The sequence below is a fragment of the Ursus arctos genome, unplaced genomic scaffold (genome assembly GCF_023065955.2).
Source record: "Ursus arctos isolate Adak ecotype North America unplaced genomic scaffold, UrsArc2.0 scaffold_12, whole genome shotgun sequence".
Lineage (NCBI taxonomy): Eukaryota > Metazoa > Chordata > Mammalia > Carnivora > Ursidae > Ursus > Ursus arctos.
In genome coordinates, this window is record NW_026622786.1 from 12,202,403 (window position 1) to 12,228,974 (window position 26,572).

At 37.0% G+C, this 26,572-nt stretch overlaps 1 protein-coding gene across 4 annotated transcripts in view; it reads right to left on the bottom strand.

Annotated features, from left to right (window-relative positions):
- Positions 1-26,572, bottom strand: part of HIPK1 (homeodomain interacting protein kinase 1) — a 48,855-nt gene that overhangs the window by 8,803 nt on the left and 13,480 nt on the right. For 2 of the 4 annotated variants that reach the window (XM_026483698.4, XM_044378654.3), the window contains exons 3-13: positions 20,610-20,733; positions 13,113-13,232; positions 12,232-12,318; positions 11,350-11,534; positions 10,875-11,037; positions 9,716-9,941; positions 5,792-5,913; positions 4,744-4,878; positions 1,992-2,134; positions 1,389-1,571; positions 680-886 (exon numbers count right to left, since the gene is read on the bottom strand). In XM_026483698.4, the coding sequence (XP_026339483.1) occupies positions 680-886; positions 1,389-1,571; positions 1,992-2,134; positions 4,744-4,878; positions 5,792-5,913; positions 9,716-9,941; positions 10,875-11,037; positions 11,350-11,534; positions 12,232-12,318; positions 13,113-13,232; positions 20,610-20,733 (1,695 nt within the window). The remainder of the gene's footprint in view (positions 1-679; positions 887-1,388; positions 1,572-1,991; positions 2,135-4,743; positions 4,879-5,791; positions 5,914-9,715; positions 9,942-10,874; positions 11,038-11,349; positions 11,535-12,231; positions 12,319-13,112; positions 13,233-20,609; positions 20,734-26,572) is intronic. The other 2 variants (XM_026483701.4, XM_026483700.4) reach the window with 2 other exon arrangements.

Below are 26,572 nucleotides of genomic sequence, written 5' to 3' on the forward strand. Positions count from 1 at the left end.
CGTAGTAAACGTGGGGTTATTCCCTCTTCTTTATGCCTAGCACCAAAGGCCCAATGAAGAAAACGACACAGAACACTCAAAGCAACTGACTATGTTCCCACTAAGAGAGAGGTGCCTGTAACAGTTCTTAAATGTATCCACTCTCTTGGCTAACTGCCCAGTTAAGAACTTGGATTAAGGTGCTGAGAGACGAGGAAAGTGTCTGGTACTTATATTCCTCAACTTTCAGACCACACAGCAGAAGGAGAAAAAGGTAGCCCTACTTAAAGTTGTACCTCTTCCAAAGAGGCCTTTGCGGATTAAGAAATTACAAATAAACTCCTATCTACTGACTTTTCCAATTAACTACTGTTTATGTGCTTCTGCTGTGGCATCTATTTTCAGACCCTAGAGGTCCTTAAAGGCAAGGAATCACGTCTGTGGTATAATGTACAATCCAAGCTAAATATTAAGCAACGTAATATCCCCCCTTCTAGCTAATGTATCTGAAAAGACTGATTTACCATGATGCTCAGTCACAGCAACTTGAGTGTTCTGACTCACACACCCAAGGCCACGCTTCCAAAATACCATTTTTCAGTCCTTCCTTTCATAGCCCAACTGGACCACCTGCCTGAAACCAAGAGTCTAAAATTAAGGGTAGGAGCCACTGAGCCACGGAGCCATTCACTTATCTTACCTATTGGGCTTATACTTGTTGTCTTCTTCCTCATCAGTGTCACTGCGGATGGTGATGACGCTCACAGGAGGGCTGGGAGTATCTGGAATGATGATTGGCTGATGCTGATCTGGGACAGGGACTAGGGAATTATAAGAAGACGTGGTACGGAGAGGACTGCTCCCAACCAGAGAATAGACTTGAGAAGGCAGAACATCCAGAGAAGACCTGCAGAAAGAGGTCACAAGAAAGACGGTTCAGTCCTTGGCCCCCAAAACTATTCATCTTTTCCCCAGAACTCTTTCCAACTTGTTCTTTGATTCCTTTTTCCCTAATCATTAAGTCAATACACTTAACTACAGAAGTTCCAAAAAAACTAAACAAACCGCTCTAGCCAGGGTTTCCATCAGGGACAAGAACCCTAAAATACAACATAAATTTTACTTTTGTATGCCCTTTACTCTATGCTTTAATTTCCCTCTGTAATGTGGGCAGAAAAATAAAAACATCAGCCCCAAAATGGCCTGGATTCAAAGTGGCAGCAGAGAGAAAGGATTTGCATAACCAGGACTCACTTGGTAGGCGTGCCCAAGTGGAAAGGTTAGCTCCTCCTTAATTCAGCAGCCATTCGCTGCCTCACACCAAAAGGATCTATACCATAGCACTTTAAATGCTGGCGACATCTCTCTCAAACCGGCAGTTTTAACTACCAGCTCTAACAGGAACTTACTTAGAAGAGACGGGAGCAGACTGCTTATTCTTCTTTGAAGGGAGAGAACTGGATTGTTGTTGTCTGACGACATGGGCAACACCAACATTCAGGGGCTGAGCAGTGGCCAGTGTCACATGGTTAGTCAGCAAGGAGGGCTGCTGCATGATAGTGCTGTACTGGTTGCCATGAGAGTGGGCATTCCTGGACCAACAGAAAGACACAGAAGACTGAATGCCTAAACCACTGGGAAATTAGGACCAAACAGGTATTAAAAGCAATTAAAACAACCAAATAGAGCTGCGTTTTTTTTTTTTTCTTAAATCGGGCACCTGGATTACAAGGCTACAGGTTTTCACTGCATGGTTTCTAATTGCATAAGACTTTCTTTAAATCGGAAGTAAATGATTCCTGATCTCTCGGAACCTATTGTTTTCCTATGCTCCAAGTTGTCCCATTACTCCATCTTTTAGCCTGATAAGGGTTCTTTTCTTAAAGAATCTGAAAGAGAGACACATCTCTCCTTTCCTTTATTTTCTTCCCAGTCTGACCAAATCATCAAACACTCCTACCCTAAGGGATCTGCCCTTGCAAATCTCCCAGAGAGGAACACGGGGTACTTGCCTCCAGTCTGTGAGCTGCTGGCCACTGCCCATGGCCTCTGGAATCACTGCTGTGGGCTGGACAGAGTTGTGCAGAGCTACCCCAGGCAACTGTTGCCAAGTTGAAGGCAGGAGAATTTGTTGGGTTCCTCCAGGCCAAGCCTGCTGTAAGGAAACACACACAAAAAATATCCAGACTTGACTCATTCTTGGCTTTTTCTTTTGTTTTTTAGATGATAGAAAAATTCGTATCTTAAAAGAAGTTGCTTGTAGATTGTTAACTTGCAGAGATCAAAAAAGAAAAGTCAGAGGGGCTCAAAGTTACAAGTCTTATGAAAAGGGAAAGAGAACATGCTGCTTTCTCTTGGCCACCTCTGTGACAGTGCCACCAGGGTATTAAAGAAAAGAAGATCCCTGTGGTTAAGAGTTTCTCTATTATACTGCAGTCAAAGAGTCTGAAAAGTTCAGAGGTAAGCTCTGGTTAAATGATGGAGTGTCATTTTTGCAACGATTCTAAAAATACACCCAGAAAGAGTTAAGACAGCTCCCTTGAGATTAAAAATAGGAATTTTAAATTTAAGTGCCAATCAGTTAAGACATCAGGTCAATTCAACCCATAAAACAAAGGGGAGAATTGTGCCTTTTTAAAAGGGTAGAACTTGGAACATGGAGCCAGATGTGGATGACCAAAGGCCAAAATCCTCTGGCAAACAAGCATGTGCCAGCAAGAGAAAGCTAACTTCATCACATATAGCCATGTGATAGAATTAAATAAGCCAGTAAGTAAAATATTTTCAAAATAGATGCAGGGGACACCATATTTTGTTTTTAATAGTTACCTAAAATATGTTTAACGTATCATTTATAGAAACATACTTCAACATATAAACTGATCACTACAAGAAAATACATCACTTCTAGTTTTTAACAAGCACTTGCAATAGACAGCAACAAATGTTTTCTGAACTTCTTACAGAAATTCTGGCATTTTCTGAAAAAATGAGAACAGATTTGAAAGTTTCCTTTTTAAACTTAAATTCTACAGTACAATCACCTACAATGCTTGGGTACATATGGTTCTTTCTTGAATTTCAAACTGCAAGGCCATCAACACACTGTTTTAAAAATATTTCTGCAAGTAACAGATCCACTTGTTACAAATACTGGTTCCAAACAAGAAGCCTTCAAAGCAGAGAAACTGCAAACACGTCTGCTACCATAAGCAGAATTTAAAACAAAATAAAACAAAACAAAAAATAAGAGAAGTATGTTAAGTCACACCATGCGTCTTTCCATAAGCCAACACCTGCACAAGACAAAGCATGTAGTTTAATACAGAGCAAGAAATAACATTCCAACGTGAGGCAGAAATCTGGCGTTCCAAGCGACGAACTGTTTTGACAGAGAAAGAACAAAAATATGCAAAGCTTAGCAAATGACTAGTGCAAACTTAAGAGAAGCAGCAAAGGAGAAGTATCAACTAACATTCTCAAAACTATAGGTGAGCAAGTTAAAACCAGTGGCTTGGATCAATCAAATTGGAAATATATCTGACTCCCTTGCACTCAGGTTTTATGCTCCTGATATAATTAACCTGGAGGTGACAAAGGCTTTTAAACTAAAAACCAAACAAATTCCAACAGCCAAAGTATGTTTCTGGAAGTGTTTACACTCACATGAGTCCTTGAGAAACAACAAAGCAAATTTAAAAGCCCCTTCCAAAAGATGTAGATATCAGTATTCAATAAGGTTTTCAAATGCTTACCTAATTTTAAATTTCAAATAATGAAATGCTGGATGTCCAGTAAACAATTCTAACTCCCCCAAATAAACCAAAACACATCCAAAGACCACTCTGAAGGGTACAAATCCTGAAATACACCTTGAGGTCCTATTTGTTTTTCCTATCTCTAAGCCCCATACTATTATATTTGCTGCTGTATTCTACTTTTCCCCAGGACTTTTAGTAACAAAGGTATTGTATTTGCATAAAGGTTTTCAGCCATATTTTCATCTCTGTATAAAGACCTATTTGTAAAGTCATTAATTTTTACTTCATAAACCCCTAAAAATGAGTTCACGTTTAATCTCAACCAACAAATGAAATATGATCTAAAAAGATTCTAAAGGGAACATCTTTAAATGGAAGATATAAGCTGTCACTGATCATGAGTGGCAAAGAGAGTTATCTTCATATGTTCATAGAAGAAAAGTTAATATCAACTGATAAAGCAATAAATTAAGAGCATCTTAAACATTTCTACATGCACAAAAATTTTAGAAGCTTAAAATAGCAAATAAAGAAGGAAGCTAACTTGCCAAGGAGTTCAAATTTTAGCCATCCGGATACCTGCAGCAGAGCCAAATTAAAGGCCATTTCCTTTATTCTCAAGGATCAGAGGGTAAAAGGGCAGAAAGCAGATACAGTGTTGAAGCTCTTCTGAGGCTACACCAAGAGCTTTTATCACACTAGGCTGGCAAAGAAGAATAAAGGGATCTGGCTCCTTACGGAGCCACACTGAATATCAGAGTCAAACAGTGCTTCAGCAAATGTTGGGGAGGAAAACAATGAGACATTAAAGATGTAGCAAGAACACAGCCACAAGATGGCACATGCTTCCATGCCCTCTGCAAAGACTAAGTTAAAAACAAATTTTTTTTTTTTTGAAAAATGAGAAAACCAGAAGAAAACGGAACAAAAACGAACAGGAAAAAATAAAAAGAAAGAAACCAAAGAAACTCCGTTAGTAACACAATCAAGTGAGGGGAATTACCAGTACAGCGGCAGTCTGTTCAACCAGCGCCGGCCGGCCGGCTGCGCAGCTCAGAGTAAAGGGCACCGCATACTGCGGTGTGATGGTGGCTACTTGAGGGTGGAGAGTTGCTACCATTAGTGGTGTACAGCTTCCCTGCAACGTAGATCAGGCAGGTGAGTGAAACAAACACGGAGGCAGGTTATCTGGATTCAGAAGGGTTCTCATTCCCCCCAAGATATTACCAACAAGCAGTGATTTCGTATCACCTAAAATGCATGTACAAGCACAACTTTCCCCTTCAACTCCGCACGGCATCAGCCCACTAGGTCAAATGTCAAGAGCCTAAAGCAATCAAGTATAGGAATCCTTCTCGGGCCAGATTCAGAGGATCGGTTTTACAAAACTCAGTTAACAAAGGCACATATTAAGAATTCCTCTTCTTCCTACTCACAAAAGAAGAGTTTGGACTTCCAAATTTCCTCTGTGTCATGGGCCACAAACATTTACACACAGAATTGAAAATACAGTATCTGTTGCTTTTATGAGTCTTTCATCATTTTCTTGCCCATCTTAGTTGCATGTCCCGTGGCAGGTAGAAAGTTTTAAGGCTTTCTACAGCTTAGTTAAACACACAGAGTGAAGGAATGTAATACTTGAAGAGGCATCCTGATATGATCCAGCCTCTCTGCCATGATGTCATTCTGAAAGAGTGAGCAAAGGGGACACTAAAGGGAAAAAAGGGGATCACTTTATCTTTAGAATCAAAATGTCGTTACATGTGTATAAAAAATGAACTACGTCCCACAAAGTCTGAGTAAATTTACTCAAAACACAATTTCTTGAGGTCTGGGTATTTATCCCCGTAAGTCTAAGGAAGATACTGTCAAGAGCTGTGGTAGTGTTAGGAATGAGCAATCATTCCACTATAGATGCTTCCTTCTAAGTCCACTGAATCATAACTAAGAAAGATCTTATAGTCAAAGCCAATACCATCTTCTGGGACAAAATATCTGCATCTCAGTAGCGCTTCAGCAATACCGAGTATCCCAGCTGCTGTGGCTTTTACCTGCGTAAGAACGCCGGACTGGATCTGCAGCGGCTGGGCAGCCGGCGCCTGGGGCACGAGCGGCACGGCGTTATCCATCCTCACAGGGAATCCAGAATGCTTTGTTGTTGCTTGTAGTCCAGCTGCAGAGAACAACATCACAGTTAAGTGGCTCTGCTAGGTCTGCAGTTCGTTTGGGGTTTTTTTGGCTTTTCTGTTCAAATAACCCACCACCCAGGTTAGTTCGAGACATCTAAGACAAAGGAGTTTCATAGAGGTCTAGGGAGTTAAGGAAAGGGAGACTGGTTTGATCTTTCAGGTTAAACTCATGGGAAGATGTTTGATATAAGGAGGGATGGTTTAAGGGACTTAAAAATATTTTTTTTTATACTACAACACTTAAAACATAACTCCCATCCTATTCCCATTAACAGCATATGCAAAAGCAAACTAACAAAAAACCTATAAAGTTACATTCACCTTTTAATCCATTGGGGGGGGAACTTATATTGTTTACACGTAATCTATTAAAAGCAAAGACTTAAAATAATTAAAACTTTTGGTTAATTATGACTCTTAGTTAAGAAAAAAATTATCATTTATCATCTAAGTTACCCTTGCAGAAATCAAGATGTTTTACCCTACTCCTCAAAAAATTCACAAATTAGTTACACATTTTATTTTTAACTAGTATGTGAACTGAAGAAATTATATCCCAGGATAAAAATACTTAAAAAGTAGATATTTTGGTTTACAGAAACACTTTTTTTCTACTTATTTTAGGAATCTGCCTTGGCCACTGACAGCTTTCTAATAAGACTCTTTTACAACTAATGCACAGCTAAGAAAATCAAGAATTTTTTGTTGCCTTGCTCTGGGCACAGATACTAAATGAATGTTTCCTACAAAAGGGAATTTCTTATTCTGGGGAAAAGAGGGGCTCAAGATAGTTCTCTCTCTTGCCAAGAGTTGAGAAGAGAGACTTCAAAGCTTTCTTTTAAACCTGCCCTGTCAGAATCTTCAAGGTGGAGAATTTAAGTTTCTATTATCTACTTACAGAAGTTTCTCTAATTCACTCATGCCTGCAGTTTTGTTAAGTGGGGACACAGACATTTTATTTTAATTAGAATATTTCTTCAGTGACACTTTCTAAGCTATCACCAACTAATTTCTCTTAATATTACTACAGAGATACCAAATAAGCATAACTCCTAAACTCTAATACTGTGGTTTTCAGCAAGTCTTCCAATTTTCCATTTCAGTGATTTACAAGTATTTTAGCAGTCAGAATGTCATACTGGAAAACACAATCTAGAAATACACCAAGTAAGAGAGACTAGTAAAATCAGAATTAAAACACTCTAATAATAACTTTTTAAAAAAAGTGCTACTTATATAAAAATAAAAGGTAACAAATCCAGATATCCAGATCTTTAAAAATCTGCCAGTCATTCTTCTTCATAAGGCAATGCTATCTAACAAGATAGCTAAGCAACATCAAAATTCTTGTCTAAATTCCCCGGACACATGGCCAACTACAAGACAACATTACTGTAATAGCCTCCTAGAAATGGGCATGAACAAAGGGCAAAGGCCCGTAAAATTTAGGAAGAAGTGTTCGTAATAGAAGTTCACCTGTAACTTCCAGGATAATGAAGTAAAAGGGGACAAAATTACAAAATAATAGTTACCACTGAGCAAGAAATTTTGGTCAACTGGAATAGTACAGAAAGTAATATTTATAGTACTGACCTACAAATGTAACTAAATAGCATTAGATTGCTTTGGTAATTTAGGCTAAGCCACAGCAGTTAAACTAGTTTAAAACTTGCTTCTTCAGGAAACTACAAGTGGAAACAAAGAATTAACAAAAGGCAACACTTTTGGAAGGTTCTCCCTGCACCCTGAACTAAGAAATGATTCAAGTTTTGATTTTTGTTTTTGTTGAATGCAACCCGTTAAATAAAAAAAAACAGCGAAGTATGGAAAGCACTCTAATTGATGAGGGTCAATTTTCCTCTTAGTAGCTTGTAAAAAAGCAGATGGTGAAAGAAAAGGAGGCAACCTGGAATAGAGGACTGCTGGGCAGACACCAGCATACGGCTGTGGCTGGCAAAACACCTGACAACTCTTTACAGCGGAGTTTAAATACTAGGAGGTGGTACAGCATATTTCAAAACCCCACTGCCTGGGTTCAAATCCCAGTTCTACACTAACTGGTTATTAAGACTTTGGGCAGATGAGAGAATCGGGTTCAATTTTCTCATCTATAATGGGACATAATGACACTGGGCATAATGACATCACCCACGTCCTAGGGTTGTTTGTTGAGGATGAATTAATACATGTACAAAGAGTCAGAACATTATCTGGCATGTAGTAATATATATTAGCTATTTTCATCCTCATTACCTTAACTTAAAAACTCCCTTTTGTTTGGAAATTTCTAATTTGCTCTAGTTCCTCAGGTCATTCAGACATCCTAAATAGAAAAAAATTTCCAAAACTTATACTTACCTAATTATAGCAAAAGGAGTTACATCACTTTTCCCCTCTACATTGAGTCTACGTTTTGTTTTATTAAGGGAACTAAAAAGTTCTGCCTCATCTCGTAAATATCATCTGAGAAGCAGCAGACTTCAGAGTCCCACATCTGAAAACTGTTCCCGTGAGACTCACTTTGGAAAAGGTGAGGGGGAGGAGGGTGGCTAGTATGCTAAATTCAGTAGAAGAATCACTCAACATAGGACAACCCAAAGTATAGAATTTACTATTATGTAGCATACACAGAAAATAATTTGGTAAGTTAGGCTAAATTTGCATTTACGGGTTTGGAATCTGCTCCTCCGCTCTCCCTGTGGTTTCTCCCTGGTTTACATCGCTATCGCTCTCCTGTCCTCCCGGTAATCTCTCAGTCTCCCCTAGCCCCTCTTTTCCTTCTGCTTGCTCCGACTCTGTCAGAAACCAAACAAACAAGAGAGTCACAGTCAATAAGTAACTGAAGTAAAAAGATAAAAATGCTACCTGCTTCTATTGTAAAGTGCTATGACAAGCCTGAATCCTGGTTTATTACCACAGGGTAGTGACAATGACTTTCTGTTGGGAAAGTCAAGTGTGTTGTCAGAAAATATCCTTAAAATAATTTAACCTTTTAAATGGCTCGCCATATCAATAAACACATTTCCCATATTTCAGAAAAAAAGGAACTGAACAGACTGAATTACATAACAACAATGAAAAAAATGAGGAAGGATGGAAATGTGAAAATTTAAATCTTATTGCAACACATGGGGTCAGAGCCTCCTTCTTCAGCTATTCTGTTCCTCTGTTGATAGAGGAGTTTGCAGGAACAATATGATTCATAAGCTGAAGAAGATAATCTAATGCACTCCAAATACAAGTACCTCAGCTGGTAGAATTTTTCAGTTCAATAAATAATAATCTTTATTTCTGAATGTAACTCATGAGATTTCCATATTCTTAAGCGTAATTTTTATATTTTAGAATAAAATTACCTTTTATTTGGAATGCTAATTTTATTTAATAATGGAATGATAAAGGAAGTTAAGATTCAATATGGAATTTCTGTTTACAACAAATTTCTTCAAGCTTAGTATTTCTGCATACTGAGAGATACATACTTAAACAAGATATAGGACATTGGTACAAGGTCTCAGTGGGCAAGAAATTGGTATCACGGAAGTTCAAATAAGAAAATGTTAACTGAACTCTCATAATGTGTAAGACAGTATCATAACTGGATAAATAACCAATGTAAAAAGCGTAAATCACTTTTGTTAATTTCAGTTATCCTCATACTCAGAGACAGAGTTTAAACTTGTCAGATATCAAAACTAAACAACTAGATACCTACTAAGGCACTGCCTAAAGCAAGTTCTGTAGGTCTGATATGATACCATTTGATACAGGAGTTTCTCCACTTACTCTGAAAAGCAGGTGGACATACTATAAATGTTTGTTGGAACGGATCAGTCTGAGTGCAAATTTGGGTGGTTCCGGGCTGCAAGGACACGCCCTGCTGGGCGACTCCAGGAACTGGTGCTGCAGATGATGGGTACAAAGCCGACTGGTAGTTTAGTAGTGAGACATCTGAATTAGCCAGGGAAAGAGTAGCAGCTGCTGCCGTAGAACTGGAAGCTAGAACACTGGCCTAAAAACAAAAGGATTATAGTTATACACTGGTATAAAGCGGAAATAACAGTATTTTTACACATGCAGAATCCACCCAGAAAAACTTAAAGTTTTAAAATGTAGTAGTAACTGTCCCTGAAATAACTCTCTACTTAAGAAATTTTCCCAATCTCTAAATTTAAGGTATACTATAAGGTTGAATAAGAAAACACAGAATAAAGAACAGTCCTTTACTGACTGAGGACAGCCTCAGATAAACCCTCATCTCTTCTTTCTGTGCAAAAAAGTTGCTGGATGTGAGCTACCACCAAATCTCACTTTAAAAGTAGACCTAGCTAAGAAATTAGGAAGCTCACATCTTCAATAACAAATGTAAATATCACCGTTTGGCAAACAAATGCAAAACTACTCTTAAAGTTAATTATCGGAAACACCAAACTGAACTCCTAGAAACAGTGAGTAGACTGGTGATTGCTAGGACAGGGCAGCAGGTGGGAGAGAAAATGGGTGAAGGTAATCAAAAGGTACAAACTTGCAGTTACGAGATGAATAAGTTCTGAGGGTCTAATGTACAGTAGAGAAAAAAAATTACTGGAAACACCCTTCAACACATGTAATGAGACATATAAAATCTCTCCAACAGAGGAAGTTAGTGGCTAAAGTCAGTACAAAGTACAACTAAGAGCAGTTAAGTAGTATAACAGCTATGGTCTGATTCTGGGACTATGCGAAGACTATCAGGGCCTGGATTAGGCCTTTGTATTTAGTTTTCGGCAGCACATGACCGGTAAGTATCATCAGTCCACAGGTCTTCCATCACTTTTGCCATGCAGGAAATTTGTAAGAAGCAACAAGATCACCAAAACAAAGACTGGTTTCTTTATCTCAACCTGTACTCTTACTAGTTTCTACCGCTCTTAGGTTTGAGTTTCCAAAATCATTTACTGAATACCTGATTGTGCACTGTATTAAGCTGGTTGCTGAAGCTCATGGTTAGATTTGTGCTTGTATTTGGGGCAACGTGAGTAGTGAAGGGACTCTTGATCTGACTCACTGTATCATACATGTGAACCCTCCGCTTGCAGATCTCCATGTTCTGAAAACAGGACTTAACACTGAAAAAAGAGATTAAAGATTCAGTAAAATGAATGCGGAGATTTCAACAGATAACAAAAAACTCAAGATGAATACGGATCAACATTTTTCCCCAAGTATATTTAGATAAAATGAATCAAGAGTTTTTATAACCATAAAGAGAGAAAACATACATCTTATTTTTAATCTCATGATTTTTCAATGAGAAAGGAAAGCATCAGTGAGCCAAATGTGCAAGTACCACGGCTGCTGCTCATGTGATCATTCTGTCTAGCTATAAGATGGTAACAACACAGGACCTCATCACGGCAAATGCCCCTGACCGTACTCACTGATTGCTGTGTGGAAAATCCAGAAGGTGGGTCATTGTCACAAACTGATGGTTAAGAGTTTTCAGAGGAGTAACTCTCTTATCTGCATCAATGGTTAGCATTTTTTTTAATAGATCAATGTATTCTCTTCGATCCGCCTTCTCTGCCAACATATCCGTTCCCTCCAAGTCTGTGGACATATTCACCTTCCAAGGAAAATTTAGAAATATTATACTTCATGACTTAACCTTTAATGCTGATACTAAGCACATGCACAGCAGATAAACAGATAGATAGAGAGATAGATAATAGATCTAAAGAAAAAAACCTGAGGAAATTCTTTATATTACAGAAAAAGCATTTTCACAAGTGGAAGCTCTTCTTATGCTAAGTAACATCTTCAATTTGGTAGAGTGTGCTGGTAGAATAAAGCTGAATGAAGTCTTTTTATTCAAAATTTGGACAAACATGTGAAAGCAATTATTATTATTTAAATATAAAAATTTCTATTGTTGAAAAGATTAAATGACATAAGTATAAACTGTTTAAACAGAGTCTGGAACATAATATGTGCTCAATTAATGTTAGCTCTTACGTATTTATTTAGCAGAGAAAATGGATAGGAAAGAAATCTTCAAAAATAGTACTTCAAAATACTGATAGGCAACAAGGCCAGTTAAGCAAAAGCAAGGGAAAAACACATAATTCTAAAAGTATCCTTGGTTAGGATTCAAATGTTGTTTTAATACATGGCAAAATATTAATGAACTTTTTTCTCTTAAAAATGAAAACATACTAGAAGATAACAGATTGAATCTATTTTTAATATAACTAAACAATGGAAGTGTGTCTCTGATTAAGAGATATGTAAATATCTGGCTTCCTGAAACTTTCTATACTCACCTGAGCCATGTCATCTAAACAATTAAAAATGTACTTTCGAGCTTCTTTTGATTTGATTCCAGTCTCCAATTCATGTTCTTCCGGTGTCTATAAAATATAGATTAAAAAAAATTCCATCTGTATGTTATTTTCACATTTTGTTCTAAAGCCAAAATACAAAGAAACAAGTGTCATCACCTTGACAATCAGAGATGGCAAACATGAAAGTAATTTAATAACCAGAAAATCTGGTGGATGGATGGGATCTGGATATCTGACCACCCTTTTAATAGTGCTAAATTAAATGTGGACACAATGATGTAGCACAGTTCCTGAAGGATGTCACGTAAGAGGGACATTACCATTTTTCTCTTAAAGCTACTTTCAAATAAAATGATATTTCAAACGCTAACTATTAAACAGGCTCGGGGCAGATTCACAAGGTTACTCACATTAGTCAGAGATCTCTCAAGTTAAAAGAGTAGGCTCAGAAGTAAAAAAGTAAAAAACAGGCATTTGTTTCATGAAAACATGTAAGGCCTTAACATGGGGAGTTAGAAAATTATGTTGTTTTCTCATATTTATTGAGAATTCTTTATAGAACAGTCATTGCTAAGTCACTCTAGTTCTTCCTATGACTTAATGGAGAGCACTACTCTCCATACCCTCGTCTCAGCTGCTGGTTCAAATATACAAAAAAACCTCGGACAACCGAATGCTGTTTAGTTTATTTTTTTAGCTAAGGATCAGGTCAAATGGGTACAATGAAATAATTTTTCCAAGTATTCCTTCCGGCAAACATACATTGCCACCATCCCCCCCTTTCCCTCCTCCACTTCAAGAATTTAATAACTAAAAAGTTGGGAGTGAGGAGTATGGGTAATGTAGTAGGGGAGACAGACCTTAAGCCTCCACAGCGGATACCCCAAATTAGGATCTCTGTTGAAAAACCTGGTTGTTTTCGTCCCAGCACTGAGAAGATATTCGGCGGGCAGGCCTTGTGTTTGTGAAATGTAACGAATCTGAAACATCAAAACCATTAAAACATTGATTTGGAGTGAAAAGGGAAAATATTAAAAACTTTTACACTAAGACATTATTAGCTCTAGCCAAATCAATACAAATGAAATTTATCTGTAAATACATATATATATGTTAACCCACTCACAGGTAATTCCTAAATATTTATTCAGTTATTTCCATGTTACTGTATCTGTTATTTACAAGGAAAACTCAGTTTTGAAAATTTTGTGTGTAACCATTTTTGCTTTTTTGTAGACTCTGATACAAAGTTCAGAAAACTTCAGGAGATTTTTAGGACAGAACAGAATAATTTCCAACAAACTATCTCATGGATCACCAAGGGTTTTTCGGTCTCATTTGTTGACACATTATCAAATTTAAAAGATCAGGAAAACATTTTTATAAGCTTCTTTCTTCCTTGGCTACTCTAGCTCCCTACTCTAAACTGCCATAGAGCTTCTCTCTCATACCATAAAATTAAATACTTAATTTAGTTTCTCTATCTCTATATCACTAGGGGGCAGGCACTGTATTCATTCAATCAACATTTACTGAATACCTACTACGAACTAAGCTAGCAGTTCTCAAAGTCTGGTCTGGGGACCCTTGGGGGTCTCCCCAAGATCCTTTCAGGGAGTCCATGAAGCAAAAACTATTTTTAAAATAATACTCTGCCTTTTTCCTTCCCATATGGGTATACAGTAGAGATTTCCAGAGCGGATGTGTGATGATGTCGTTGCTCTGATGGCTAATGAAACTTGTGCTTGTATATACTTGTGTTTTGAAAATTTCCCAGTTTTATTGTTCAACATTTATTTGCTTCCACAATTATAATGACCCAAGAAAGCAATAGAAGAGATTTGCTTTTCTCTCCACTACTGAGAGTGAGACAAGAGGCAATTTTTTTTTTACCACTTCTTCCATATTTGAATGGCTATACTTAAGATGAAATTAGAGAGAAACTTGTAAGCAAGGAAATAAATCTTACGTCCCACCTCTGCCCCTAAAAACTTCAGTCCATGTCTTTTTTTAAAAAAATTACACCTTTTATTCTATTATTTTTTAAAAGATTTTATTTATTTATTTACTTACTTACTTACTTCTGAATGAGAGAGAGAGTGTGTGTGTGTGTGTGTGTAAGCCAGAGAAGGGACAGAGGGTAAAGGGGAGAGAGAGAGAGAGTCTCAAGCAGACTCCATGCTAATTGTGGAGCCTGAAGCAGGGCTCAATCTCATGACCCTAAGATGATGACCTGAGCTGAAATCAAGAGTCCCATGCTTAACCGACAGCCACCCAGGTGCACCCAGTTTCAATTTCAAATGCAGTATATACTAACAGATCTAAGCTATACAAACAGGGCTCTTTGGGATCCTCACCAATATTTTAACAGTGTAAAGCAGAGGTCACCAAACTCTGGCCTATAGGCCAAATCTGCCTGCTATCACAAGACAATTTCAGATAACAGCAGGATATTACTCTTGAATCTGTGGGAGCCACATATTGAAGCCAATACAGCATTAACAAAATAGAAAAAAAAATTTACTGTAGATCAGAACATTTTAAATGTGAACTTCTTTTGTGTACAAAAATGGTGAAATATTTTTTAAAATCCAGAATAAAATTGGTGCAATAAAATACTACCCAGACATTTAAAACAAGAGAGTACAGGGGCAGCTGGGACTCTTGATTTTGGCTCAGGTCATGATCTCAGGGTCCTGAGATCGAGTCCTGGGTTGGGACTAGCTGCACTGGAGGGGCACCTGCTTAAGATTCTCTCTCTCTCCTTTATTCCTCTTCCCTTCCCCACCCTGCTTGCTCACATGTGCACGCTCACACTCTCAAAATAAGTAAAATAAAATGACAAAGTAGAAGTTTAGTTATTGACACATAAAGATATTTCACAGTATACTAAGTAGAAAAGCAGATTACAAATTAAATAATCTCACTACATTTCGCTGATTCTAAGAGGAACATTTTTTCACACTAACATCTTTGAAATCAAGATATGTCTTACAACTGATAACTCTCATGGTTTAATTGGCAGCATTCTTTCTTACAGGTACAGAAAAATGGTGTATCTTTCAATCAACATTGTTTTAGATAGGACCAAGTACAGTATATATGCTCCTCTATATCCCTAAGTTTATTATGTGGAATAGAACTATATATAGCACATATATTCATTCATTCATTTAGTAAGTACTTATTGAGCCAGGCGCTGGTGATTTTAAAAATAGACATGGTTCCTGCTCTCATAAACCTTGCAGTCAAGTGAGGGAGACAGACACTGAATATTCAAACTGAACTGGCATTCTGAATACAAGAAATAGGCTTCTATAAAAATACACAGCAAAGGAACCTGAGCTAGACTGGGGACTGGTAAGGAAAAGCTCCTTGAGAAAGTAACACTTGAGCAAATAAATGAGTAGGCACTGACTAGATGAAATGAATGGGTGGTACAGAAGCATTCCAGACTATGAGAACAGTATGTACAAGGGGCCTTTGCTGGAAGGAAGCATATTCTTAACCAGTGTTGAAATGAGGCCAGTGGTGCTACAGCATGAAAAACAAGAAGAAATGGTGTAAGATCAATCTAGAGAGGGAGACAGAAAGGGGAAGGACAACCTATATGGGGGCTCAGAGGCCATATTAAGAATTTAGCCCTTCATTCTAAAAGTATAAAAAAACCACTGAAGAGCAAGGAAGCAGCATGATCAAATTTATGTTGTGTAAAAAAACTGGAGATCTCAATCATATTATATAATTATTATCTATTATGTATATAATTATATATTATGTATAAAAGTATTTTATAATTATTTACTTAGTATTTGTAGCCTCCACAAGGGCAAGTACAATGTTCTATGCAGCATGGTATCCCCAGTATCCAAAGTAGCTACTCAATAAATATGATGAAAATTAACAAATTATACACACAAATAAATACAAAATATGCCAAATCATAACAGGGTTACCTCTGAAGGGTGGAACTACTAAAGGCTGAAAGTTTTATCTCTTGGCTTACTGCATCTTTTCTAATTTTTCTATAATGATGCACTTAAAGAATTAAAACATTTAAAAATTTTAATATTACAGAATGAGTTTCATTGTGAAAGTAGAATGGGAAGCTATCGTTCAGATACTGCTTTTACATAGCTTACGATACAGCAAAAACAAAAGTCTTACATTTATGTAAACAAAAAGTATTATTGTCATTTGTTACATCAAACAATTAAAATGTTTCCAACAAATTTGAAGCTATTAACTAATATTTCAAGAATCACAAACATCTACTATAAAATCTCAATTACAGTATTTATGAAAAATCCACAGCTGATATCATACTTAATAATGAAAGACTGAATATTTTCCCCCTAAAATCTGGAATACGACAAGGATTTCTAGTCTTATACTTCTATTCAACACTGTTACTACTGCTTCAATGCAAAGCAATTAGGCAAGAAAAAAAAAAAAAAAGGAATTCAGACTGGAAAGGAAGAAGTACAACTATTTTTATTTGTAGATGGCATGATCTTGTACTTAGAAAATTTTAAGGAATCCATCAAAACTATTAGAACTAGAATTCTATCAGAAAACTACTAGAGGGGCACCTGGATGGCTCAATCGGTAGAGCATGCAACTCTTGATCTTGGGGTCATGAGTTCAAGCCCCACATTGGGCATAGAGATTACGTAATAAAAAAATAAATAAATAAAAGAAGAAAACCACTAGAAAAAGAGTTCAACGAGGTTGCAGAATAAAAGATCAATTACAAAACTCTGTATTTCTATACATTAGCAATGAATAATCTGAAAATAAAATTAAGAAAATAATTCCATTCACCACAGCATCAAAAAAAATAGAATACTTAGAAATAAATTTAATAAGAGAAATGTAAAACTTGTACTCTGAAAATTACAAAATGTTGCTAAAGAAAACCTAAGAAATCTGGTCACATTTGTGGGATCAGAAGACAATATTGTTAAGATGGTGATACATCCCAGAGAGTCAATGCACTCAACTATTTAAACAAAACAACCAATAATTATTTTGCAGAAATAAAAAAAAAAAACCCACCATAAAATTCATATGGAATCTCAAGGGACCCTGAATAGCCAAAACAATCTTGAAAAAGAACAAAGTTAGAGGACTCACACTTCCTGGTTTCAAAACTGACCACAATGCTACAGTAATCAAAACAGTGGGATACCTGCATAAAGATAGATATATAGATCAATGGAACAGAGCTGACAGTCCACAAATAAATCATTGTATTTTGGTCAATTGATTTTTGATAAGGATGTTAAGAAGGTAGGGAAAGAAGTCTTACAGCAAATGGTGTTGGAAAAACTGAATATCCACAGGTAAAATAATGAAATTGAACCCTTGTTTTATTCTATGTAGAAAAATCAACTTAAAATGGCTCAAAGACCTACAGGCAAGAGATAAAACTATAAAAATCTTAGAAGAAAACATAGGAGAAAACCTTCATGACTTCGGATTTGGTAAGAATTTCTTGGATATGATACCACAAGTACAAGCAACAAAAACAAACAAATAAACTGGACTTCATCAAAATTAATAACTTTTGTGCAAACAATGCTATCTACACAGTGAAAAGGCAACCCCAAGGAATGGGAGAAAGTTTTTGCAAATTACGTATCTGATAAGGGATTAATACCCAGAATATATACAAACTCCTACGACCCAACAAAAAACAACCCAATTCAAAAACGGGCAATGGACTTGAGTAGACTTCTCCAAAGACTGACTGATTGATTGATTGACTGGGGGGGTGGATCGTGTGCACGGGGGGGGGGGGGGGGAGTGAGACTCTCAAACAGATTCCCCACTGAGCACAAAGCCTGACTCGGGCTTGATCTCATGACCTCAAGATCATAACCTGAGCCAAAATCAAGAGTCAGACGCTCAACCAACTGAGCCACCCAGGCACCCCTTGAGTAGATTTCTCTAAAGAAGATATACAGGTATCCAGTAAGCACATACAGCAATGCTTGACATCACTAATTGTTAGAGGAATGCAAATCAAAATCACAATGAGATTATCACTTCACATCCATAAGGATGGCTGCTATTTTTTAAAAAAAGAAAGAAAAGTAAAAAAGAAAATAACTAGTTTTGGCAAGGATGTAGAGAATTTGGAACACTTGTGTATTGCTGGTAGGAATGTATAATAGTGTGCCCGCTATGGAAAAGTTTGTTTAAACATAAAATTATCATATGACCCAGCAAATCTACTTCTAGCTATATACTCCCAAAAATTGAAAACAGGAACTTAAACACTTGTATGCCAATGTTCATAGCACTGTTTTTCAGAATAGCCAAAAGATAACTTAGTGTCCATCAACACATGAATGGAAAAACAAAAATGCGGTATACATATATAGAATGGAACATTATTCAGCCATAAAAAGTAATGATGCTCTGATACAGGCTACAGCATGGATGAGAAACATGCTAAGTAAAAGAAGCCCATCACAGAAAACCACACATTGTATGTGATAAATACGATACTACAATAGGCAAATCTATAGAGACAGAAAGTAGATTAGTGGTTGCCAGGGGTGGGGGAGGTAGGGGTTAGGGGAGAATGAGCATTGACTGATAGTTAGGTACAGGGTTTCATTACAGAGGGATGAAAATGTTCTAAAACTGACCATGGTGATGGTCTACAGCCCTGTGAACATACTAAAAATCATGGAGTTGTACACTTTAAATGGCTGAATTATATGGTGTACGAATTACATCTCAACATAAGTTGTTTTAAAGACACTTGACTATAAGAACAGAGATCCTGCCACAGAAATCTTTTTGTATAACCAGAGATGCGCCAAGATAACCTATCCCCAATCCTGCTCTACAACAGCAGTATCCTATTTATTCAGCATGGGAAAAATGACTTCCTCCTACCACGCACAGTTTCACATCTATGCACTAGACAAAAATTCTCTCAAAACTATCACATCATCTCTTTATTTAAAAAAGCCCCAGTTGTATCTTAGCTTCTAAATCTAATTTCATTTGACTCCACTTCCTAGGAAAATTTATAGTACCAATCTGTTTCCTAACATTGAAGGTTGGCCCAGGAATGGCATTTGGGGGGCTGTAACTGCTCAGAGCAAGGTTTCTTAATTAGGGATCCATGAATCCCCTAAATTTGTACTCAAAATACTGTACATAAATTTTTCTGAGAAGATCCATACCCATCTTTCATCAGATTCTCCAAAGGGTCTAAGACCCAAAAAGGAGAATTGATGGCTTAGAGTTCAACCATGTTTTTGCATTATCATTTGCGTCATTTTGCACACTTTTTTGTCATTGTAAAATAGAAAGCTGGCTTCTCTCTCACGAGGTAGAAGAAAGGCTAAATTACAAAACTCAAGGTGATCAGTTATTTATCACATGAGCAACTAATTTTTTGTTTCAATCAAAGACATGCCCAAAGAGTCAAATTTTTACAAGGTGGATCTAAAATGGATCAAGCAATCAAAATTCTAAGTTGAATAGGGGAAAATACTGTTTTACTCCTTTTTCCTTTTAATAATTCCAGCTAACCATTTATTTCTTTAAAAACAAAAAACAAAAAATCCTCATGTACCTACTATGTGTCAGACATTATGTCAGGAGCTGAGGATACATTGGTGGAATCAAACAGTCCATGTCCTTAAAGAGCTTACAACATAGTGGTTAGAAACTTTTTTTTTTTTTTTTAAGAATAAGAAATAAGAATTCACAATTTACGTCCATGGCAAAACCTTTTCTCTCAGGACCAGCTCCTTCGGAAACTGTAGCATATCCTGTAAAGCTTCTCTGTTTTGAGACATAGACCATCTTCTATTACAATACTTTTCCACTCATACGATTTCCCTCCTAAATCCTATTTTACAGAAACCAGTATACATCACAGCTTCCGGGGCCCAATGTGTTTCAGTATATAGAGAGTACTTATTTCAGCATATGTCATATATAAAAGGAAGTAACAGCTCTGAATGAGACAAAGTTCACTCTTAAAATTCCAATTCCTCATCCTTCTTTACTTTCATATCTTAAAAACTCACAAGACACATTTGTTAACCAAAGCCAGCCTCTAATATGTCATGACAGATCTGGAAAAGTACCAATCAAAGGTAATGAAATAGGAAATAAAAATCTTTTTGAATTGTTGAATTGCAAACATAATATCAGACTAAGAAATAGGTAGAGAAAATTTTAGTCTTTAAAAAAAAAATCCTTTCTAATTGGACTACTCTTTCCCTAATATCTAAATACTTCACTAGTAAGTACTTCTCTTCCTCTAGAATCTATTTCACGAGTAAATACTTGTGTTCTATTTCCATCCAAATATATACTCTTACCTGATCATATTCTGAAGCACCAGGATAAAGAGGCCATCCCAGGAACAGCTCAGCTATCACACAGCCCAATGACCACATATCAATAGCTTCACAAAATGGTAATCCAAGAATAATTTCAGGGGCTCTAGCAAAAATAAAAAGGGCAAATTAAAAAACAAACATTATTTGGGGAAAATAAGTATGTTGACTAAGTCCTGTTTTAGTATCAGCTCAAGGTACATATTGATTTAAAGAAACTGAAAACTATCTTTGATATAAAATCCATCATTTGAAACTTCTGGGGCCAGATGTGTTTTGAATTGAAAACTTTTTGGAATTTCAGAAAGGCACCACCATACATAAAACTACATATTGCATAGTAATCCCAGTGGAGTTTAGGGAAGCACCCATAATCAAACACATTAACATTTCCACAATGAAACAAATGAACAGTCATTCTAAGTTGGCTAAATAAAGACTTTAAATAGCCTTACATTCGTTCAAGACAGATTTTGCTAATGAATGAGCTTATACCAAACTTAGAAAAAGTTTTTTAATTTTGAAATCTGAATTGAAATCACAGATAAGGGATCACAAATTTATTCTTTTTATTCTTAGCACCTTTTTAATTATAGAAAGATCAATTAAATGACCTGATCAATAAATACCCCTTGGTAACAGAAATGCCTTCTGTAGAGATATAGTAGTTGAAAGCACTATAGAAATACTCATTTTCATTAATGCTCCAAGTTAGAAACCGAACCCTAGGGAGCCTTAAACAGAAGACTAAGATAATACCATAAAATAAAAGCTTTATATATATATATGAACACATCCAAGGTAAAATTATTACCCCTACTTACAGAGGAAACTGGGGCAAACAGAGTAAGTAATTTGCCCAAAATCACAGTTAATAAGTGGAAGGGCTAGAATTTGAACCCTGGCAATCTGGTCCCAGACTTGTATTGTACTGTCTCCAAATAAGTAAAGTCGTATATATCCACCTATATAAATCTATTTGGCATGGTGGCATTTTTCAAACCGTGACTAAAATTATGAGATAAATGGGTTTAAAAGGGGGATGATAATAACAGGTTATTACTAATATCGATAATAATAAAAGATGACACTTAATAGTGCTTACTCTGTGCCATGCACTGTTCTACGTTCTTTACAAATGTGGTCACTTACTCCTTACAACAATCCTATGAAAGTACATACCACTACTGTTAAGTCATCAAATTTTTTTTTTTTAGTAGACTCCATGTCTTGCGTGGAGCCCAGCGTGGGATCAAGATCTGAGATCAAGACCTGAGCTGAGATCAAGAGTCGGTCGCTTAACCGACTGAGCCACCCAGGCGCCCCACGTCATCGATTCTACGATGCGTGCTTTTTTTCATATTTTAACATCTCTAAAATCAAGAAGATTCTTGCAAATGATGATATATTTTAGCTTAATGGCAGTGCTTTTACTTTCTTATTGGTACATAAATGTTTCACCTTCTAATCAACGGTATTTTAGATACTCTGTAATAAAGTATCCTTTCCATTTTACAGATGAAGAAACTGAGCATTGAGAAGTTAAGTAACTCACCCAAGGCCACACAATTACTAAACGATGGAGTGCAGGCAATCTGGATCTGAGGGCTGAGCTCGTCAACATTTTATCATCATCTCCAGACAATTTCCTTCCTTCTCACAAGTCACAGAATTGGAATCTATAAGGGCACACCAGATCCAGACCCCTCGGCAGATTTCTCTCCACGAAGAGCCCTCTGATGGGCTGGGTCCCCTCATGGAGTGCCTAGGTTTCTCCAACTTTACTTTCAAGTATTATGTGGATATTGTCGCTTTGGGGCAGGGAGGATTGAGCGAGAGTGTATAAAGATATTTTGCTATATAAGAATAGCCTCCCCCAAGTAATTTTCTAAGTAAGTAGCCCTTAGAAAATAAGGTAAATTAGAGGACTTCATAGGATCTAAAGGCTTTCCTGATCCTAGCACAGAAAGAACAGAAGAATGATCCAGGTCTGCTGAGACTTGAATACTTGACACTACTTGACAGCTATCAGTGGAAGGACTAATATCACCAGTTTTTATACTAATTGATATAAACTGTGGTTTTGTTAGCCAAAGAAACAAACTTCAAAAGGGATATTCCTGTTGCAGGTGGCTACAGCCACATATTACTGATGGAGTTTCAGAGTTTAATTAAATCCCAACCACTACAGCATGTTTTTAAGATGGCACAAGTTTAATAGCATTAATAAACTAGAGCATAAGAGTATCCAGAAACATAAAAGCTTTTCTAAAATTGAAAAGGGACAAAATTTTTACTTTCAGTGAGCAGAATCATTAATTTCCAAGTTCATGACAGTGCCAAAAATAGCTGGCAGGGAGAGCGCAAATGGCTCTGTGCCAAAATAAAAACTGGGTTTAGAACATTCCTAAGCATCAATTGAAGAGTAGCAGATTGATTTTGCCATTCCCACTATACCAGGAAGACATTTTAAAATCCAAAGGTAGGTCAAAGGGAGGGGCAGGCCACCCAATAACTTACTTCTCTAAAAAGGTAGGAATAATATGTGATAATTGTTAGGCTTCCAAAGCTTAAACTTTCAGGGAAATTAAGAAAACACTAATTCCAGCCCCCAAGTTCCATTAGACAAAACTCCCCCTAAAGACTGGCTGGAATCAGTTTTTCCATTTGGTCTCACTCTGCTTCTGGAGTAACAAACCCGGCTAAGGATTTCCAGCAAAAACTCACTTAAAACAGTAACTCTACTACATCTACCGCACAAAAAGGTGAGTATCAAAGGGGGGAAAAAACGCAATGAAAGTAAAAATAAAATAAGGTTGCTCAGTCTATTGAGGGCTTTTCGCTATCGTTAGGAACTAGAAATGCTGACTGACCTGAACTCTAAGAAGCAAAAAGACTAAGGTCATTATCTTCTACCGAACAGAAGAGAACATTTAAAGCAGGTTCACCTCCAAAGACTGAATGTTTTAAACTCTGAATTCAGATTATAATTCTTGATACTATCTTCATTAATGTATCATCTTTCCCCTTGGCCTCCATTATTTCTCAATCCCTCAATATAAACTCTCAACACTAAAATTCTGCTTCTACTTCATCTGTATATGAAGGCTGAGTGAGGTTAACTACTCTTCTAGGTCCCTTTCCAGCTTTGACATTCTAACAACTGGGCATTAAAAAAGATGACCTACAGAAGCACAGGGAAGAGAGGGAAAAAACCCAAACTGGCAGTATTCACTTTTATAGGAAAATGGCATTAATTGTACTTTGGACATAGTGGGTCTCCTCTTTGAAAATACATCCCAACCTTAAAGAACAAACCTTAAAGAACAAATACTAAACAGGCTCTAATGACTACAACCAGGTGGCAGAAATAGCGATCCTTGCCTTTTGATTTTTCAACTTCAAATCTCTTTAACTAAAAAATTCCTCCAAAGTCATAAAGCGTTATTTCACTTGAACCTGGAGCAAGCTGCAGTTAGGATCACTTAACAGCACAAATTAATCTCTGCTCATTGTCATGAACACTCTTGTTCCTTCCTGCCCATCTCACAGGCATCGAACTTATTTACCAGATCAGAGATGTTACATAAAGCCTAGCTTCCTGCATCTGCGGCTTAGGTGAAACTGTAGTATGTTTGTCTAGGATAAACCGAAACTATGCTTTCCTTCTCTAGCCCTTGTCCTTCCATACATAACAAATATAGTGATCTCAACTTTAATAAAGCCAGCTAGTTTGTTCAGAATGGAAAAGCACTGAGCTTGTAAGCATAGCAAACCCTTGTGCCTGAACTCAAGCCCCAAAGACAGCAACTTCTTTGGAAGCAGTCTACATCTACATATATAGTGGCCAGGAAATAAAGTATATTATTTCCATTGCCTAAGGCATTTAGTCATGCCCATGGCCAAAAGAGTATGGTGGCAAAATTTATGTCAACTGATAATATTTTGGCATGTTATCAGAAAGATGAAGCAACGTAAACTAAAAAGGAAGGTAAAGGGAAGTCCGGCTTTGGAGCCAGGATGCTTCACTGGCCAAAGGGATTTCACAGAGGTTTTCTGAAAGACACCAGGGTACGGACTTAACAGACTCTAAAAGCAACACAAAGAGGACCACTGTGGATAAAACTAATGGTGAAGAAGGAATGCCTGAGTTGCTACTCCATTGGCCTGAGGTTCATTATCAAGCATTACTGCAACACAAGAGAATACTCATATTAAATCCTAAATGTAAAAAAAAAAAAAAAAATCCTAATGTAGTCAAGCCCTGGACATTGAGCTTCAGTATGCACAGTAATTACTCAGTAATACGCACAAAGAACTCCTGTTTTTAAGGGGTAAACTGAGCTCCATTCACAATTACTCCTCTAGTCAAAACTAAATGCAATGGATTTGCAGGATTTGTTGAAGAGAATTACCAGTGGACTTAAAAATCTGAAAATTGTATTTCCTATAAAAACAAAACATGATCAAATTACTCAAATGACAGCTTAAATTAAATCAAAAGGATAGGATGCCTGGGTGGCTCAGTCAGTTAAATGTCGGCCTTTGGCTTAGGTCGTGATCTCAGTGTCCTGGGATCAAGCCCTATGTTGGGCTCTCTGCTTGGCAGGGAGTCTGCTTCTCCCTCTCTCTCTCCCTTTGTGCTCTCCCTCTTTCTCAAATAAATGAAATCTTTTAAAAAAAATCAAGGGGCGCCTGGCTGGCTCAGTTGGTTAAGCATCTGCCTTCGTCCTGGGATAGAGCCCCACATTGGGCCTCCTGCTCAGCAGGGAGTCTGCTTCTCTCTCTCCCCGCTGCTCATGCTCTCTCTCTCTCAAATAAATAAATAAATAAGAATCTTAAAAAAAAATAAATCAAAAGGATAGGGAAAGGGGCAAAGACCAGCAACCTAACACTGAAAATTATTCAAATGAATTATTTATTAGAGAAAGCTAAGCAGCCAGAACTATTTACCCTTCAAATCTCCTTTATCCTTTAAGAGAAAATGCCATCAAAATTATTTCACAAAATAATTCTTATTTCTATCGCTTTTTCAATCTTAACATTGCTTCTGTTACCACAAGACAAGGCAAATAGTTAAAGAACACCTGCAGGCACTGACTAGAGAAGAGATCAAGAAGCAAGAGCTGATCAGCCTCCGCACTCCTCAGCGGTGCCCCCCCTCCTACCTCCCCAGAGCTCCAAGCAAGATGCAGAACTGAGCTCTTAAGTGCACCGGTAGAGTGTTTCTGTATATATACCTGAGTGGGTGGTGGTGGGATTGCTCAAAGGAGAATACTAAAAGAAAAAGTAATTGGAACCTAAATCTTCCAAGTCGTGAATAAGTAAATGGAGGGGAGATTCTCAAAATTAGCCAAACTGCCTAAAGCAGCATGAAACGAGAAACCGAGGCTGTAGGAATCTCTTTACTCCATCTCACTCAAGTAAGAAATAATCAGAGTTTTACAAAACTATAAAAGGAAAAGATAAAAATAGAGAAGAGTGGATTGGAAGATGTAATGTTGTGAAGATGTCATTACTACCCAAAGTGATATACAGATTCAGTGCAATCCCTTCAAAAACCAATGTTGTTTTTTGCAGAAATAGAAAAATCCATCCTAAAATTCATGTGGAATCTTAGGGGACTCCAAGTAGCCAAAACAATCCTGAAAGAGAATAAAGCTGGAGATCTCACACTTCTTGATTTTAAAACTTACTACCAAGCTACAAGTAATCAAGACAGTGTGGTACTGGCATAAAGACAGACATATAGACCAATGGAACAGAATAGAGAGCCAAGAAATAAACCGTTGTATTTGTGGTCAATGAATTATAACAAATGTCAAGACCTTTCAATAGAGAAAAGATAGTCTTTTAAGCAAATGGTACTAAGAAAATTGAATATCCACAGGCAAAAGAATGAAATTGGACCTCTACCTTACACCATACACAAAAATTAACTTAGA